The sequence below is a fragment of the Podarcis erhardii genome (genome assembly GCF_964252035.2).
Source record: "Podarcis erhardii genome assembly, chromosome: 6".
In the NCBI taxonomy this organism is placed as follows: Eukaryota; Metazoa; Chordata; class Lepidosauria; order Squamata; family Lacertidae; genus Podarcis; species Podarcis erhardii.
In genome coordinates this window covers 24,307,213-24,325,940 of record NC_138510.1, presented here as the reverse complement: position 1 = coordinate 24,325,940, position 18,728 = coordinate 24,307,213, and the positions used below count along the sequence as shown (strand labels likewise).

At 44.9% G+C, this 18,728-nt stretch overlaps 1 protein-coding gene and 1 long non-coding RNA gene across 3 annotated transcripts in view; one reads left to right on the top strand and one right to left on the bottom strand.

Annotated features, from left to right (window-relative positions):
- The window catches only part of PLCG1 (phospholipase C gamma 1), a 91,661-nt gene extending 78,087 nt beyond the window's left edge, over nt 1–13,574 (top strand). For both annotated transcript variants that reach the window (XM_081867515.1, XM_081867514.1), the window contains exons 24-32: nt 1,656–1,813; nt 2,282–2,378; nt 3,149–3,373; nt 4,986–5,134; nt 6,933–7,047; nt 9,361–9,522; nt 10,102–10,190; nt 10,338–10,525; nt 12,042–13,574. In XM_081867515.1, coding sequence (XP_081723641.1) covers nt 1,656–1,813; nt 2,282–2,378; nt 3,149–3,373; nt 4,986–5,134; nt 6,933–7,047; nt 9,361–9,522; nt 10,102–10,190; nt 10,338–10,525; nt 12,042–12,084 — 1,226 coding nt within the window. In that variant the 3' untranslated portion in view covers nt 12,085–13,574. The remainder of the gene's footprint in view (nt 1–1,655; nt 1,814–2,281; nt 2,379–3,148; nt 3,374–4,985; nt 5,135–6,932; nt 7,048–9,360; nt 9,523–10,101; nt 10,191–10,337; nt 10,526–12,041) is intronic.
- Nucleotides 1–18,728, bottom strand: part of LOC309345233 — a 350,883-nt gene that overhangs the window by 297,469 nt on the left and 34,686 nt on the right. The window lies entirely within an intron of this gene.

The window sequence follows — 18,728 nt, the reverse complement described above, 5'->3', positions numbered from 1 at the left end:
CTGCAGGTTTTCTGTTCCCAAGGCTTTGCTCCAGGATAAAGGCCTTGTGTGGCGAAGTGCTCAGCCATGCAGGACCAGTTCTCTGGGTTGCTATTTGGCAAGGGCTGTGCATGCGAGAATGTTTTGCCTCATTTCAAGCCCCTTTCAAATGCATGGGTCTTGCCTCCCTGCGGGAAGATGGTCATGCAAAAACGGAATTCTGGAGTTTGTGGGTCTGACTATTAGGCAAGATCTGTGCACCAGTGATTTACACATAAGATTCTTACAGGAATATTGAAGAGTGGATAGACTGCTCATCTACAATGCCTGGTTCTGAAGATCAAACCTGGAACAGGATTGTCTGGTTCAAAGTGACACACCTCATTGTCCATTCTGCTGAGTTGCTTCTTTGCTGCTGAACACCAATTCTCAAACATACTGATTGTTGATTTGGCGTTTAAACCTGCATTTTTAGCTGACTTGGGCTTGTTGGGGAAAGGCAAGATATAATAAATAAGAATTGGGTAGTGTTTTTGCAGAAAAGCTCTGCCTGAGACTTTGGGATGACATTGCCTGTCAGAGTGGACAGTACTGGGCTAGACCAGTAGTCTGGTCTGGTAAAATTCTGCTTCCTGTGTTCCTACATAACCATCTTGCATTGATGGACAAAGCAAGAGGGGAAGAGGAAAGAGAGGGCTGTGTGTGTGAGTGTGTGAGTGTGTGTGTGTGTGTGTGTGTGTGAGAGAGAGAGAGAGAGAGAGAGAGAGAGAGAGAGAGAGAGAGAGAGATTTTAAATATGGGCCTGGGGATTAAATGTAGGCCCTTGGTTTGGGAAGGTTGATATCCGCTGAACCTACCTCTTAAAAAATACCATTGCTGCTCCCTTTCTTTCAAATAGACATTATTTATTGCATTTATATACAGTCAAGGGACGCGGGTGGCGCTGTGGGTTAAACCACAGAGCCTAGGACTTGCTGATCAGAAGGTCGGCAGTTTGAATCCCTGCAACGGGGTGAGCTCCCGTTGCTCGGTCCCTGCTCCTGCCAACCTAGTAATTCAAAAGCATGTCAAAGTGCAAGTAGATAAATAGGTACCGCTCCAGCAGGAAGGTAAACGGCATTTCCGTGCGCTGCTCTGGTTCGCCAGAAGTGGCTTAGTCATGCTGGCCACATGACGCGGAAGCTGTACGCCGGCTCCCTCGGCCAGTAAAGCGAGATGAGTGCTGCAACCCCAGAGTCGGACACGAAAGGATCTAATGGCCAGGGGTCCCTTTACCTTTATATACAGTACTGCCTTTCTGACAAGGCACCCAAAGTAGTTTACAGTTTTAAAATACCAAAACAAATGATGATACACCATGCAAAATTGACCCAGGGGACAAGCCAACTTGAGAAGGCCCTGATGTTAGCCTGCCTTCTTCCTTCTCACAGGGCAGATGATGTCTATAGGGGCAACAGTCTGTCTGCAGCTGGCCTTGTGGGGTGCAGAAACAGTCCAACTAGGATGTTTGCCTCCCTTCTTCAATCTCTTCTTCTTTCTCATTTTATCAGTTATCAATACCACCTACATACTATGGAGAAATTTTTAACTATAACTCTGGTATAGATCATGTCTGTGAGGATCTTGAGGCAGGCACTGGTCTAATCCTTGTTTTTCTGCTCATTCCTCATCCACAGCCATCCGCCCAGAGGGCAAGAACAACCGCATGTTTGTCTTCTCTATCAGCATGGCTTCCATCACACGATGGTCCTTGGATGTAGCAGCTGACACACACGAAGACCTGTTGGACTGGGTGAAGAAGATCCGTGAAGCCGCCCAAACCGCTGATGCCAGGGTAAAATACATGGCCTCTTAAACTTTTGTAAGCCATAGATGCAAAAGTTGAGGAACTTGTTATGAAGGTTCTTGTGATCACTGCATGAAATGTAAAAATAAAATTAAATATCTGGGTTCCTGGGTTATATAGGAATGCCCAAAGAGTAACAGACCAGAATAGAGATGCTCCACTCATCATGTTTTGTATCTCTGCAAGTGGTTGGTTCCCTGCTGTCTCTGCCAGCTATATGCATTTAAGTGATTGAGTGCAGTGGGGAGAGGTTTGCTGACTGTCTTGAAGATGTGCCTTTGTAGAAAAGCACACACTTTTCACAATATTCCACACACTTTTCAAACCATAGTGAAATCCACTTGTCCTTCTGTTCCTGTTTTCTGCTCGTTGAATGTTGATTCTGTTAGCGTGTACCTGAGCCAGGGCTTCCGCCCATACAATTAATAAACCCTGTTGTCTTTTATTCTTTATCAGCTTTCGGAAGGCAAGATGATGGAGAGGAGGAAGAAGATAGCACTGGAGCTTTCTGAGCTGGTCATCTACTGTCGTCCTGTCCCCTTTGATGAAGAAAGTATGTGCAGATTCCATTAGGCAAATATTGCAAATGCTGTGCAGTGACCCATTGCGCGGCTAGAGCTGATTACTGGCATTAGTTCAGCCTTGTGATGTTTTAGTTGAAGCTTCTAAATCATTGCCAATCTGGCAGGGTAGATTAGTAAAGCTCACACTTGTAGGTATTTGAAAGGTGTTTGCCAACCATGTCAAAAACACACCAGTAGTTGCAATATAGTATTTCTTTTCTATATTGGTTCAAAACCTAATTTGTAATCATTGCAAATTGATTATCCTTGGATATACCGTATTTTTCGCTCTATAAGACGCACTTTTTCCCCTCCTAAAAAGTAAGGGGAAATGTGCATGCGTCTTGCTCTCCTGGCTTTAGGGATAGCCATGCAAAGCCTCCTGAGTGCAGTGGGAGTGCTCCTTCCACTGCGTTCAGGAGGCTTTGCGTTGCTTTCGCTGAAGACAGGAGATAGCGAGAGGGATCGGTGCACACTATTTAGTCATGACTCTGGTTTATCTAATTCACAACTTGAATAATCCCACGGAAGAAAAAGTGGACATAGATTCTTATGGCTTAATTTTTTATAGATGTGAAAATTGACTCTAGATTTCTGAAGTTGATTGATTTGGGTTTTTTTTAGAAATGACTATAAATATGCATATCTATTTGAGGAACTGAAAAGTTCTTTCTCTCCCCACTGCTCTTTCTTCTCCTGTTAAATATTGTGGTGGGATCATTCTGACACTGTATCATTGTCTGCCCTGTTTCCTGTACAGAGATTGGCACAGACAGGGCTTGCTACAGAGACATGTCCTCCTTCCCCGAAACCAAGGCAGAGAAGTATGTCAACAAGATCAAAGGCAAGAAGTTTCTGCAATATAACCGGCTACAGCTTTCCCGCATCTATCCAAAGGGACAGCGCCTTGACTCCTCCAACTATGATCCTCTGCCTATGTGGATCTGTGGCAGCCAGTTGGTGGCACTCAACTTCCAGACACCAGGTGAGACCCTTTTCACTGGGTTGTTGCAGTGGTGTGATGGTTCCTCTCTGTGGTGAACATAGCTTAGGGCAAGAGTATACAACATGGTACCTGCCATATGTTGTTGGACTGCAAGGCCCATCACTGGCCGTGCTGGCTGGGAGTTATGGTCCACAACAGCTGGACGACACAAGGTTGGCTAGCTCAACTTAGGGCATGTCTACTTTGCAGGAAAAAGGTATTGCTTCTGCATGGTCTGGTGTCCAGCTACTTGCATTGTTATACTACAATGGGCAAAAGCTTTTTGTGCTTGCTTATGATTGGGAGTTGGGCCATATTTTCTTCTTCATTTGAATGTTTACCTATAAAGCCTTAAATGGCTCAGGACCAAAATACCTCAAGGACCGCCTCTCCCCATATGAACCTACCCAGACCCTGAGATCATCATCTGAGTCCCTTCTTCTTGTGCCTCCCCCACATGAGGTCCGGAGGGGGGCAACATGAGAACGGGCCATTTCTGCAGTGGCTCCCTGTTTCTGGAATGCTTTCCTCAGTGAGGCTCTCCTGGTGCCTTCATTGCATGTCTTAAGGCAGCAGTCAAAAATGTTTGAACCAGGCGCTTGGCTGATACTCTGTGGACTTTGAAATGTGTCTGGGAGAGGGGGGTTGTTGCTTTGCTTTGCTTCTGCTTTTGTTTTATTATATATTTTGTCTTTTCATATTGTATTTTTATGTTGTGAATCGCCCTATGGTCTTTGGGTGAAGGGAGGTGCACAAATCAAAAAAATAAATAGTGTTAGCTGTTTTTTTAAAAAAAATGGATTATGCTGGGTTGGTACATATGTCAGCGTAGCTAGGATGCTGTCTCAGAACAAATTTATATAACCTTAAAACCGGGGGTAGCCAACATGGCAACCTCCAGATGTTGTTGGACTACAACTCCCATCATGCTGACCCAGATGGGAACTGTAGTCCAGTGAAGCCTGGATGAAACTGTTTTGAGAGCCAGTGTGGTGTAGTGTATTGCTTCTGCATGGTCTGGTGTCCAGCTACGGTCCAGAGCGGTAGACTCATAATCTAGTGAACTGGGTTTGCTTCTCCGCTCCTCCACATGCAGCTGCTGGGTGACCTTGGGCCGGTCACACTTCTCTGAAGTCTCTCAGCCCCACTCACCTCACAGAGTGTTTGTTGTGAGGGAGGAAGGGAAAGGAGAATGTTAGCTGCTTTGAGACTCCTTAGGGTAGTGATAAAGCGGGATATCAAATCCAAACTCTTCTTCTTCTTCTTCTTTTGGCTACCCTTGCTGCAAAATGTGAGAATGGGCATGCAGGTGTTGAAGTCTGAAAGTAACCACGGTATTGCCTCATCCTATTCAGGTGTCAATTGTAACGAGCCTTTCAGTGGCGGAAGATACTTTACTGTGCCCTTCTAGCAGCATTATCAGTATGGTTAATTATATTTACCTTCTAAAAGAAACTGCACCTGAGGTGTTCAGCATTTTGTGAGCTGGCCAGCTAGCACTGACTTTCCTTAGGGGCTGCATTTGAACACGGGTGTTATGCCCTGAATTGTCCTTAATTGTACTGCATAGTACTGGAGCTGTTCCTCATCAAAGCCCCCTGTGCTTTTGCAGATAAGCCAATGCAGATGAATCAGGCCCTGTTTATGTCTGGAGGCCGATGCGGCTTCATGCTGCAACCGGGCAACATGCGGGATGACATCTTTGATCCATTTGACAAGAGCACTCTGCGGGGGGTGGAGCCGCTTTCCATTTCCATTGAGGTTGGTGCGTTATGCTCTTCTCTGCATGCCTGCTATAACAAAGCCTTATTTTGACTTTGGTTTGCGTGGACATGTCCCTTCTCCTACAGCCCCAGGCTTCAGAATACTGCTACATTACATCATGAAGAGACTTTGTGTGCGTGTAGCACATTTATTTCTCCACCTACCTGATCCTCTGGCCCTGCCCACCACCAGCATGGAGCCCTGAGAAAGTTGCCCACAAGGGAATGCAACTCTTGGGCTAAAATATTTCCCCCACTTTTCATTTTTCATAAAAATACCATGCACTGAAGTGCCTCCTCCACTAGAGGTCCGGAGGGTGGCAACACGAGAATGGGCCTTTTCTGCAGTGGCCCCCCACTTGCAGAATGCTCTCCCCAGGGATGTGCATCTGGTCCCTTCATTATATACCTTTAAGTGCCATGCAAAAATGTTCCTCTTCAACCAGGCCTTTGGCTGATTAATATTCTATGGCCCTTTCAAGGTGTTTGTTTTGGTGGGGGCAGGGGTAATTGTTTTGATTTGTTTTTGTTTTAATTATTTATTTGGTTTTCTTTATCCTGTATTTTTATCTTGCGAAGCACCCTGAGATCTTTGGATGAAAGGCGGTATAGAAATTTAATAAATAATAGTAATTTTGTAAGCTAAGGCTCTTCTCTCCTATCAAAGAAATTACCAAATGTTGAGCCTGAGGTGCTTTTGTCTCAGCTGGAACAACAATGGACCATCTTACATCAGTGTGCTGAGTAGCCCTCTAGAGATAGAACCAAGCAGATTGAATTGAAATAGATGACAAAAGGGAGAAGAGGCACACCAGGACTGCACGGTGTGGGGGCGGAGGGGAATTCTATAGGGGCCGAAAAAGGGCATCATGCAACCTTTTGCCACCCATAGGTGGCACCCTCCACTTAGAAACCTCAAGGGTTCTGTATTTAGCTGGGGCTCAATGTAAAAGCATTGTTGTGACTCTGGCTTCATAATTTAAGTCAAGTGGAAAGCAGGGGAGCAAAGAGCAGGGTGATTTGTTTGTCGCTCCTGTCCCAGCACACACCACCAATTCTGTCATTCTGTTGTCATTCTACTTTTATATAGAATGAAAAGGGCATATGAGAGGCAGGACAAAAGATTTCTAAATCCTGTCTAGGGTTGTTCATGCTGATTGGGATTCAGTCATGATCAACCAGCCACTGAAAGCATGGGACTAAGTTAGTTATGACTGACTTGTTCCAGCAGCTTCAGTGAGACTCTCAGTGTAGTCCCTGTGCATGTTTGCTTGGAAGTAAGTCCAACTGTATCCGATGGGGCTTCCGCCCAGGCATGTATACATGGAATCAGGGTCAATTATTTTAGGCTCTTTCATAAGATATCAGATGGGCAAGTGCCTGTAAAAGTTTTCCCTCCATTTCTGCATTTTTAATGCCATCAAGTCAGACCCTGTGTAGACTTCAGTTCTGTACCCACCAAGTGAGGAGAGTAAACCTCTTGTTTGTGCAACCTTAGCCTCCTGGGGATGGGATGAAACACTCATCCCCAGCTCTTCAGGTTGCCCATGCATCATTTAGGTGTTGGCTCTCAACAGACTTACTATGTCTTGTTGGAGAAAGCGGTCCAGGGGCCACAACCAATTGTATTTAGTTTCAATGGGTGAAATGTTTTGTTTGTTTGTTTTGAAAACGTTGTCTGTGCTGGAGTTACCTCAATAGATCGAGGAATCGGCCTCTGCTGCAGTGTGCATAGCCATTTCTCAAACTGTGCAAAGCAATGGCCTAATTTTGGCTTCCCTACCTGCCCTGCATAGGTCCTCGGGGCACGACACCTTCCGAAAAATGGAAGAGGGATTGTTTGCCCCTTCGTAGAGGTTGAGGTGTCTGGAGCTGATTATGATAATGCAAAGCAGAAGACCGAGATGGTGGGTGAGTATCTGAACTACCCAAAATTCAGACGGGTTGCAAGGCATGACAGTGTTGTTTGTAAGTCCACGCCAGGGCCAGATTTAGGTTTGATAAGGCCCTAAGCTACTGAAGGTAATGGGGCCCTTTATATGTCCAGTTGTTCTTTGTCAACAACAAATTGTCACTGTTTTTTGTGTTGAATATATGCTATATGGTAATTTATGGACCTACTAATAGGTATCTAAAGCCATTTGCACATGCAGAATGTAGGCACCCTATATATAGAAATGAGCAAATCAGTGATATTTTAGGGAGCAGGCTAGCAGATGGGGCCCATTACTTACAGCATAGGAGCCTACACAACACAAAACACTGTTGCTGCATGTGGGTTTTATTTTATTTGTTTTTTATCTTCTATTTTGGAAACGTACATCCAGGTTTTTTTCCTTTAATTTTTTGGGGGGACCCCAAGAGAGTGGGGCCCTAAGCTATAGCTTGTTTAGCTTGTACGTAAATCTGGCACTGGTCCAAGCTAAGAAGAGGGCCTCAAAATATTCATCGCTCCTGTCACTCCTGTAAACTGACTTCCTTCTCATCCCCAGACGTACATGTGCGCTTTACATTAGGGGTCCCCTTCCTGCTGCTCTCTTACTCTTGCCTCATGCCTTCAGCTCAGTACGTGAAGACAAGATTTTCAAAGATTTGCTGTAACACTAGTCAGTCCCAAGCTCACTGCGGCCTCTTTGAGGTGGCAAGAAGTGTTTCCTGTTCACTGAACCAGCTTCCTTCTCATCGCCAGAAGTATATGTGTACTCGGTGACCTGACATTTGGGGTTTCTTCCTGTTGCGTGCCTTACCCTGGCCCCTGCGCTGCTTTTTCTCATGTCTCAAAATCATTGTGTGAAGGCAAGGTTTTCTGAGCTTCGTTCTAGCATTGGCCAGTTCCAAACATTCTGTGATGTGGCAAGGAGTGTTTCCTGCTCACTTGACATGCAAGAAATGCTAGGCAAAAGAGGGGGAAGATCGCTTGATACGCATTAGATTACTGAGGTGGCTGGAAAAGAAATGGAGACATGGAGATGATTGTACGGATTGGTCTAGTCATCAATAAGGAGCCGGTTTGTGCAGCCCTGGCAAGTTCTTGGAGCATTTTGTCCTGTGTTAATGAAGAAACACTTAAGGAGTCTCGGAGAATGTTGTGTCTCAGTAAGACAGGAAAGAGTCCAAGACCATTGTCTTAGGAGGGAAGTGGGGAAAATGGCAGGTGAACTGTGAACTGCAGCAATAAATGTGCCACACATGCATGTTTGTGGTAGCTTAAGTTTGAGAGCCCGTTTGATTGCATTGGATTTGGAGTTGAACAGCTTGGCCTCAGGTCCCTGCTCTGCCCTGAACCCGGTTGCATGGACTTGGGCAAGTCTCAGTTTAGCCTCATTGTGGAAGGCAGTTAAAGTGGTGACAAATTTTGGACAGCTCTCTGAAAAAATTGCACCCTTTTCCATGTACCTGTCTATGATGTGACCACCTGCTCTTCCTTGATGATGGGTAACAACAGATCCCATTAAGCTGGTGCCACAAACACATGTGAACACTCCTCTTAGAGGCAGCACCCCCATGCCAGGCAAACAGGTTGGTGCTTGGTGCTGTGGAACAGCTGTGAGATTCTGAAAGATGGATAATTGAGGATTAGGGATGCAGGAAGGTGAGCATTCCCATCACAGGGCTTTCATGGTTTCTTGAATGAAGACATACAAGAAAACAGTCACTCCCCTCTCCCGAATTGAAAGGTTGCTCTGGGAGGGGGGAGCATTCAGGATGAGGGTCTGCTCCATTGAGAGGACTGTTGCCCCCACTCCCCAGAAACAACCCTTCAAGCCACACCCTATACAAAACCATGGAGAATACAGCTCCCCCCCCCCAAACTTCATTTTAAAATAGCCCCTTATGTAAAGCAATGGGCTGGTCTTCTACATGCTGTGAAGGGTGGTAGATGGAAGCAGCATCAAGGTGAGGTGGGCATTGTTAGAGGTGGCTTGTAGCTGTTTTTAATTCTCACCTGATTTGCACTAAGGGCTGGGTTCACTAACTTTAAACTGGGAAGGTTAATAAATGGATGTGAAGAACTGTGTCCCATTTAAAAGTGCTGCTGTGGAAGTTAATTTCCAGAGAGTAGTTCTGTAATCTGTTGTTGACAAAGGAGTTCTGCGACACTAGAGACTTAGCAGCTTACTATGGATTAAGCTAAATGACTGTTAAAAGTATTGAAATACTTTCTTTTTAAAATACCGGAAATGATGGACATTGTATGTTTGTTTGTTTATTTATTTAATATAGTGGACAATGGCCTGAATCCTGCCTGGGCTCATAAGTCGTTTCACTTCCATGTCAGTAACCCTGAGTTTGCCTTCTTACGGTTTGTTGTGTATGAAGAGGATATGTTCAGCGACCAGAACTTCTTAGCTCAAGCCACATTCCTGGTTAAAGGCCTGAAGACAGGTATGTGGTTGAAAGGTGTTTCCAATATCTTTGGAAGCACATTTCTGCTGATAAGATTCATGGGAGCATAGATGTTGTCGTGCAATCAGTGAAAAGTTGCTTTGTAATCCATTGCAAACGTCTATTGTTAACTGGGTGAAAAAAGCAAGGCTGCAATCGTAACTACACTTAACTTGGGAGCAAATTGGGGAGTCACTCCCTGCAAAGTATAATCTGTAGCCAACATGTGTTTTTGGTTTGTTGATTGTGGTTTGACATAAAATAAGCCAGGGGTGGTAGTTTGCTTACTTTGCGCCTAAGGCAGTGATGGCCAAACTTGGCCCTCCAGCTGTTTGGGGACTACAATTCCCATCATCCCTGACCACTGGTCCTGTTAGCTAGGGATGATGGCAGCTGTAGTTCCAAAACAGCTGGAGGGCCAAGTTTGGCCATCACTGGCCTAAGGAGTGAAAAGGCCCCTTTAGACACAATCATAGTAATACAGTAACTTTGGTTTTCCATTATGTGTGAATGGGGCCCGTGAAACTATGTGACTACAGTTAGTTGGCTCCCATTGTAGCTCCTTTTGTTGTCTTTTAGGGTACCGAGCCGTGCCTTTGAAGAACAACTACAGTGAGGATCTGGAACTGGCTGCCTTGCTGGTGGAAATCGATATCACCCCTGGCAAAGTAAGTCTTACACTCTTTAACTATTGATAGAGCTGTGCAGCATCCTGCAAAAGACTCCCTAAGCTGAGGCTGAAAAAGTTGAATATGTGACAACTGTCTTGTCACGATTTAAAAAAACACAACTTTTTTCTCTTTTTGATTCTGAAGCAGGAGAATGGAGAGATTAGCCCCTTTGGAGCTTCGGCCTTCCGAGACAGGTCATCAGATTCTCCAAGCCAGCAGACGGGAGGCAGAGCCAGAGAAGGCTCCTTTGAAGCCCGATATCAACAACCATTTGAAGATTTCCGGATGTCACAGGAGCAGCTAGCAGACCACTTTGACAATCGAGACAGAAGGTGAGTTCAGTAGGGTTTAGGTGCTCTGGATAGTCAAGGTAGACTGATATTCTTAAAGTCAGGTAATGTCTCCTAGTCAGTCATTTGGGAACTGACCATTTATGGTGGTGAGCTTCAGTCCCTTCTACAGGGCCAGGTTGTCTTTACGTCTTGCGGAGTTTGAAATGTTGCATAGCATAAGCAGCCTTTGTCTTGATGTATTATTTCCCATGGGAAGCTTAGACTTGCAACTCAGCCATGCATGCAGAAGGAAAAATGTTTTGCTTTTATAAGGTTGCCCTTGCAAAGGCCAGTAAGCATGCACCCAGATAGGAGAATTATCATTTTTCTTTGTTTTGGGAAGAGGGTTGATTCTGCTGCAATGCCAGCCTTCCCTGACAGGGAAAGCGAGCCCCCTCACTGCCGGCAATGCTGCCAGCATCCCAAATATTTGTGGCAGGGGGCTGCTGAGTTCTGCAAGGATATGTTGGGCAAGAGGAAATGTCATGCTTTCGGCCACCTCCCCCACAAAAGCCACGAGCTGGCTAGTCCCATGGGAACAGGGAACATAGAGGTCTGCTCCCATTGCATGCCTCATGGTGATGGCACTACACATACTGAATGGAACTGCTGAATGGAACCCCTCTCATTCTCTGAATAGCCATGATGCACTGTTCCCATGTGTGGCAGTGGGAGGGTGGGAACAATGGCCTAGGGCAGCAGTTCTCAACCTGTGGGCCCCCAGATGTTGTTGGACTACAACTCCCATCATCCATAGTTAGCAAGGCCAGAGTTCAGGGATGATGGGAGTTGTAGTACAACAACATCTGGGGGCCCACAGGTTGAGAACCGCAGGCCTAGGGGGTCTCATTCTGCATGCAAGAGATGTATCATTGAATGGGGAAGTTTTCAGTGGTTTCCCCTCAAGTGGGAAGAAAAATCAGATTGCCAGGCAAAATATTCCCTGTGCAAAATTGCCATGGCAACAGCTCCTCATGAGAAACCATAGCATCAAAAAGTAAGAATCGAGCCTCAGAGACGGCAGGTGCTAACTGCTAACAGCCAGTTCACATATTGATCATTTTTCAGTCATAGAAGATGGTGTAAATTTATCTGATTATTATAGAGTAAATGCATGACTAAACTTTGGTACCCACCCAGCAACGTCCCATAAGGTTAGTAGGTGCCAGTGTGTTGTAGTGGACAATGTGCTGGTTTGGATGAGACCTGGGATTAAATCCTGGTGCACAAGATGGCCCTGACTGGTCAGATCCCTGCCTCTCCAGCTCACTTTCCTAACAAATGGTTGTAAAGATAAAAAGGAGGAAACCTTGGAAGTTTCTTGGCAAAAGGACAGGATACAAAGGTGAATAAAACAAAAATGCCATTACATTTTCCTCTCAAGAAAATCAGCACAGTGTCACTAGATACGTGGCTCTTGAAGAAATCCCTCAATGCACTTCCAAATGTAACTTGCATTTTTATAGTCTGCTGGAGAGCTGTATTGTTTTTCAACCCCTTTTCCCCTTCCCTGCAGGGTCCTGCGAAAGACACGGGTGAATGGGGACAACCGCCTCTAACCCAACCTTTGCCTGATGTAAAGCACCCTCCAGTGCTTGTGATTCTCACGGATTGCTGTGAACTGGTTTCTATGGAAACGTCACTGCTTTGGCCTACTTTCAGGCAGCTTTTCGAGTTTCTCTTCCGAAGGGTGTTCAAGTGGAGAATTTTTTTTAAAAAAGAATCTACGAATCAATGGTTTCATTGTCTTGACCATGACCTGTAACAAAAACTCAACAGCAACAAAAGACCCTCTGCACCAAGCCGTAAACTTAGGTGTGCTGAACGTGTATGTCTTTGTCAGTACCTAAGGCTGGATGCAGCGGCCTCTCATCAACATCCTTCTTCCCCAAGACTGTAGTTTATAGAGAGGATAATGCCCTCAGAGCTGTCCAGCAGAGCCCAGAGGACCTGGATCTATCTATCGTATTATTATTATAGTTATTAAACTCCTTAATCACAGCTTGTGCACAGAATGTGAGGTGATTTCCATGGCAGAAGGAAGTAGGAGCGTTTCTCGTGGTAGTCAAGCACAATCCTGGTAGGACCTACCAGGCCCGGCCTCCGTGGCCATCTCAAGCTATGCAAGGCCCTTGAGTCTGTCTTTTCCCAAACAAAATGTTACTAAAAGTGGATTATGTATTGCATTAGCTACGGTTTTAGGCACACAAAGTGGCCACCTATATAATCTTCCTTTGGGTGACCTGTTCATTGAAAAGTGTGAGGCAGAATCACATGAAGACTTCATTCTACCGCTTAAAAGTGACTGAGATATAAAGGGTTGAGGAGGGGAGGGGAAACCTGAGCCAAAGGCAGCTCTGCAGAAGTTAGAGCTCTTGCCACTGAAACAAACTTTTTTAAATTTGCTTCCCGTTCTGTTGAATTCCAGCCATCACTAATGGGGCAGGTATGTGCAGCAGAAGCTATGGGCTCTTGCACCTGGTCTCCCTGAAGAAAGGCACTGTGGCTGTGGCCAAAGTTTCCAGGCCAGGAATACTACAAAAGGCAATCTTCACTTGCTCTGTGACTTCACTGTTGTATCTCCTTATGGGGCAGGGTGCTGGGGCAGGGGGAGACTTCTGCATATTGCCAAACCATCTCCCCCTTTCTGAGGCAGCCACTACCATTGTCCATGGATTCAGGCCACAGGAATTAGGCCATCTTCTTCCTGCTGTGGTTGAACAGGTGGGGGGAACTTTAACTAGTCATTCCATGTTGACGTGGCAGCAGTGATAGTTGTGCTGCTGTGCTTTACTAGAGAAGCTATACCACCCTTCCAACAGAACTGAGTTGTTTTTATTTGGGCTTCCCAGACAGGAGCAGGAGGCAAACATGCTCCAGTCTCCAAAGGCAAGTTCCATTTTCTGTGGCAGTATTTTACTATATATTGTTTGACTCTCTTATGAGGAGCAGAGTCCTGCCTGACTCCTCCTGTCCTATGGATTCTGATCAGCTGGCTGTTGGCTGGGACGGATCAGACTGCACAATAAAAAATCCTCAAGTAACTTTATTTCAGTCTTTCCTTGTGTTTTTGTTTGGTGGAAGCCCCAAAGCCCTGCCTTCACTGAGATGAAGAGCTGTTTTCACATGTGACAAATTTCTAGCCTGGACAACCCTTCCCACTAATTGGGTGATGCTCAAGATCCCAAGTGTTTCAAGGAAATTCAATTGCAAGGAAGCTTGCTTAAAAAATGGAACAGAAGAAGAGCCTGCTGGATCAGGGCAATGCCCCACCTAGGCCAGCATCCTGCTCTCACAGATGCCTGTGGGAAACCAGCAAGCAGGATTCGACCACAAGAGCATTCTTGCCTCCGGTGGTTCCCAGCCACTGGAACTGCACACAGAACCACAATGTATGTGGCTTACTGTAGCTGCCTGCTTATAATGGACAGGAAAGTGGATGGGACAATGGACTGTCACCAGTGCAGATGTGCAAATAAACCAAAATGTTCAAAAAGTGGCAGCTTATATTGAAATTTAGGACAGTTGTATGGAACTATATAGCAGGATAGTGAGTTATTTAAATGTCAATACATCTGTTGGGGACAGAATCATTTTCTCATCTCATAACCAGAGTTTGGAACTTTGCACTCACCAAATCACACTCCAAATCCAACCACAATATAGTGACAATTTTACGGAAGGAACCACTGTGGCTGTAGTGTTAATAAACTGTCATACTAGGGCCAGGGAGACTCAGATTCAAGTACACACCCAACATATAATTCATGGGATGACCTTGGGACCTACCTCACAGGGCTGTTGGTGAGGGTAAACTGGAGGGTGAGGCCCATGTACACTGGAACTCCTCAAAGGTGGTATATAATGAAATAGACAAATTCAGAGAAAATTAGCCCAATGCAACAGGCATCGCTTTTCTTGTCTACCCCTTCCCCTCCCACCAAGATTGACAAGCTACAAATGTGCTTTTCCCCCTTGTTGTTTATTAGGAACAACCAAAAAGGTCTCATATCACCAAACTGTACAAGCAAGCTCTTCCCACCCTCATAGCCACATATACAAAATGAAGGGAAACTTGTAGTTCACTTCGCAGAAGTGGCGTCATTGCTGAAAAGGAGCGAGTGCCATCATACCAGGAGCCAGTTCCCTCTGGCCAAAGGAGAACTGGCATTCACCCGCACCAACACCTTCAGCTTTTTCCTCTTCAAAAAGTTTTACCAAAAGTACAAAAAGAATCCAATTTTTCTTCACGTAGTTTGTAAGTTAGCCCCACCCCCCCTCTTTCCCCAATATGAAAGCAGACCACCACCCATCCAAAGCTTGGTGCTAAGCGCCCCTTTTCAGCTACATTACAGCAACCTTGTGGATAAACCAAATTTCTATGGTGCATTAGAAGGTGCAATTTACAACAGTTTTCCATCAGCTTTGAAAGTCAGTAAGTGTTGCGGTCTGCTTTATGAGATAATTTCACCGAAGTTGAAGAAAAATGGATGATAATAAGTTATTACCCCACCCATCTGACTGGGTATACATAGCAAAAACATCCTAAAGATAGAAACTATCCAGGAACATCTGCAAATGTTCTTACTCATTTGTTCCAGGCATTCAGGTTACCTGCTTGGATTTTTCCATAATAAGAAAAGCATGGTAGGGATAAAACCAACAGGTGGGGAAAGGAAGGAGCTCTAATTCAGGAAGAGCAACAATTCTTGCTCTGGCACAGATTGCTGAGAGGTCTTTGTCACTTGAGAAAACCCCACTGTTTGCATGCCCTTATAGTAACTTTCATTTTTTAAATAAAACATATCCTTCATCAACATGATCCAGACATCATCTGTCATCATTAGAAGACCTGGAAATGAGAAACGGGTGAAATGGCATCAAGTCAAAGTAGGAACCCTAAATTTTTATGGACTTTCCTCTACACACACACACACAACCATCCAGTAGGCCAGCTGCCATTTGTCTCTTTCCAATTTGCTTTACAGATTCAGAGGTACCCAGCCAGTGTGGCCAATGGGCAGGGATGATGGGTGTTGCAGCCCAATGGCAGCTGGAGGGGCACAGGTTGAGAAAATTGAGAGCAAACTATGGACAGGCTCGGGGGGGGGGATGCATTCTCCATATTGTGCATGCCAGTTCAAACATTAGATTTCTGAGACAAGCGAAACAATGCTTATACACTAGGGCTGGGCGATATCTGGTTTTCAGCTACACATCACGATATACCAATATATCATGATGTCTGAAATAAGGATGCAGTTACAGTTGTAGAGGCATAGGCTGGCTTCATGATTTTTCCTGCATTGTGATATTTGCTGGTGCCTGCTGTTGTGATTCGCTGCCTTCTGCATGAATTATGAAACTGATATCACAATATGGTCTTCAAACTGGTTTTGGGTAATCTATTGATCTACCGCCCAGCCCTTTTATACACACTGAATTATTAACACATGAATCCAGTTCTGACAGGCTTGTGCATTTTCAAAGCTGGTTTCAGGGTTGGGGTTTCATTAGGTCTATAAGGGAGCCATTCATTTACCGCTAGTTAATGGAAGAGATGCACTGACAGTATGTTTACATCATTCCTTGACCTAGAAGCTTTCCTGCTAGCCCCATAGAGAGAGAAAGTTGCACAAAGGAAGCTGCCTTATACCTCATCAGGTAGATTTCCTCATCTGGCTCAGTTTGGTCTATTCTCATCAGTGGCAGCTCTCCAAGGTCTTTGACAGCACCTGCTGCATATCTGAGATTGCAAGGGTTGAATGAATCTTGGACCATCTGAAGACAAAGCATACACTCTACCAATGAGCTGTGGGTCTTCTCATACATACAGATCTCATTCAGTTCAACAGAGGGCGCACAGGAGAAATTCCTAGCAGCTCACAAGGGCTTGCCTCTTTGCAAAGAGGCTAAACAAGCCGCCTTCACAAGCAGAGCTCATTCTACTGGTGAGCCTCACGCACACCAGCCCATTATTAAGAATTTTACAGTGTGCTATTCTCATTCCAAAGGGTGGTTCAACTGGCTTTCAGTTTTAAAAACAACAACTAGCAGAAGTTTCACTAGGAACCAGGAACAGATGAAATTAAGATTTCAAGTATGACTAATAAATACCACATGAAGAGACACTGTGTGCTTGCAGCTGAACACACTCCAATCCCTTCCCTTGATCTAAAAACATTTTGCATTCTGGTTCAGAATGCTTTGCATCTCCACATTTCATCTGTCATCTGCCTATTTTGTATAAATGGAGGGGGGAGGAGATTTTTTAAAAAAAGGTTTCAATTATGAACAATGGTTTCTAAGACCTTGTGTATGTATGATCTTGCCTGGCACCATTTCCAAACTCTGAAACTGTCAATAATGGCACTAGCTGCAATGCTATGCCATCATTATGTCAAGATTTATTTGATGAGATGGCCATATGGAGTGTCATTGTCAAGTCAAAGCATCTACTGAGCACCTCCTAATCTCACAGCTTGAGCAATGCCAAGAGAGCCAGTCAACAAGTTATTGTTTATGCAAAAGCTGTACCACTAGTATTAATCCTGATTTCACTAAGCCAATACAGACGCCAAGTTTGTGTTAATATGATGGTGTGGCTCTGTTCAACTCAAAGCTAGTGTGGGGTAGTGAACACCACATTGAGTTGGGGCTAGGGAGGCTTGGGTTCAAATTCCTGCCCAAGAGGTGACCTGGAGTGAGCAAACAATGCCAAGACTGAACTAGTGGCCAAATAGATGCTGTTGGACTTCAGCTCCCATCAGCCCTTGCCAATGGTCAAGGGTGATGGGAGTTGTAGTGCAGCAACATCTGGAGACATATTGGTTCCCCAGGTCTGCCTTACAGGGTGGTTGTGACGGGAGGGGAGACACACATGCACACGGACTAACTCGACAGGGGAGGAAGAGTAAACGTAAGGTCATAATGCAAGTTCAAAAATAAGCCAATGAGCCAAAATAAATTAATGTAATTATGTTTGCAAAGCTGACTGACGGGCTTGACTACTTTGGTTCCTACCCAAGTACTTTCCCTCCTGCGCTTGTGAAACGTGGGGGCAGGAGCAGAATGCAATGTGAAGAAGCAGATAAATGCTTTCAGAAAATGAAACACATAAATAAAACATCCTCAGTGCACCAAGAAACCCAGCTCCTAAGTGCCTTGCCTAACTGCCCAGCATGTAACAGTGTCTACAACTAGCTAAGCAGCCACATTTCTAACCAAAGTGCTCCAATATCCTTAGGAGAGGTGTGAGGATAACTTTTTTCCACTGTAAATTCTACAATGGTACTTAATTTTCTAGCTACAACTGAGACTGATTCATGTTGATAAATCAATGTAAAAAAGACTTGTTTTACCACCAAACGTCCAATCTCTGTCAAAATTAGCTTTTGTATTGTGGGGTGGAGTAGAGACCTACAACTCATTCTCCAGACAAAGACTCACAAAAATGACAAGCCTCTTTGAATTAGGTAGCTGTTTTATACTGAGTCAGACCACTGATTCATCTAAGCAGCTCTCCAGGGTCCCTTCGGTATGCAAAGCCTCTTCCAAATTTTCTACATAGTTCAAGAGTTGGAACGTCTTACTAGAAAACCTGTGCAAAATTGTGGCGATGCTTCTTGTGACATGAAACACAGCTGTGAAACCACTGGGGAGATCAACTAAAACTCTACGGTTTTGCTAGAGAGAGAGGAAGCAAGAGGATGCATTAGCTCATAGCATCCTCTCTTTGGAATCAGTCCTGTCTTGCAAACTCAAATTAAGGTACTGAATATGGCTTTAAATTGGGTACAGGTCAGCAAGTCAAGTCCCGATTATGCTCCTCTGTCCACCTTTGCTCTGGAGAGAGGGAGTTGTGTGCCCCCATTGGAATCCACATGCCCAAAGCTAGTCAGTCGTTGGATCAGACACCAATGTGGTAGGAACCACCATGAACTTTGCGTTCAACTGATCCATGCTATCTGACTGCACTGCAGACTGGTACAGCCACACAGCTAGTGCCTGCAATGTTTTAGGAGTGTTGTTGGTGTGTGACTGTTGAATACACCAGGGATGCTCTGCCACAGTTCCACCCTAAATGATAGTCAATTTAAATTAAATACCTACTTAGTTACAAGCTAACGCAGAGTCCACTGAAGTTCAGGTCTGCAAACCACAAACCTGAACTCAAGGCTTGCAAACCAAGTACATCATAGAA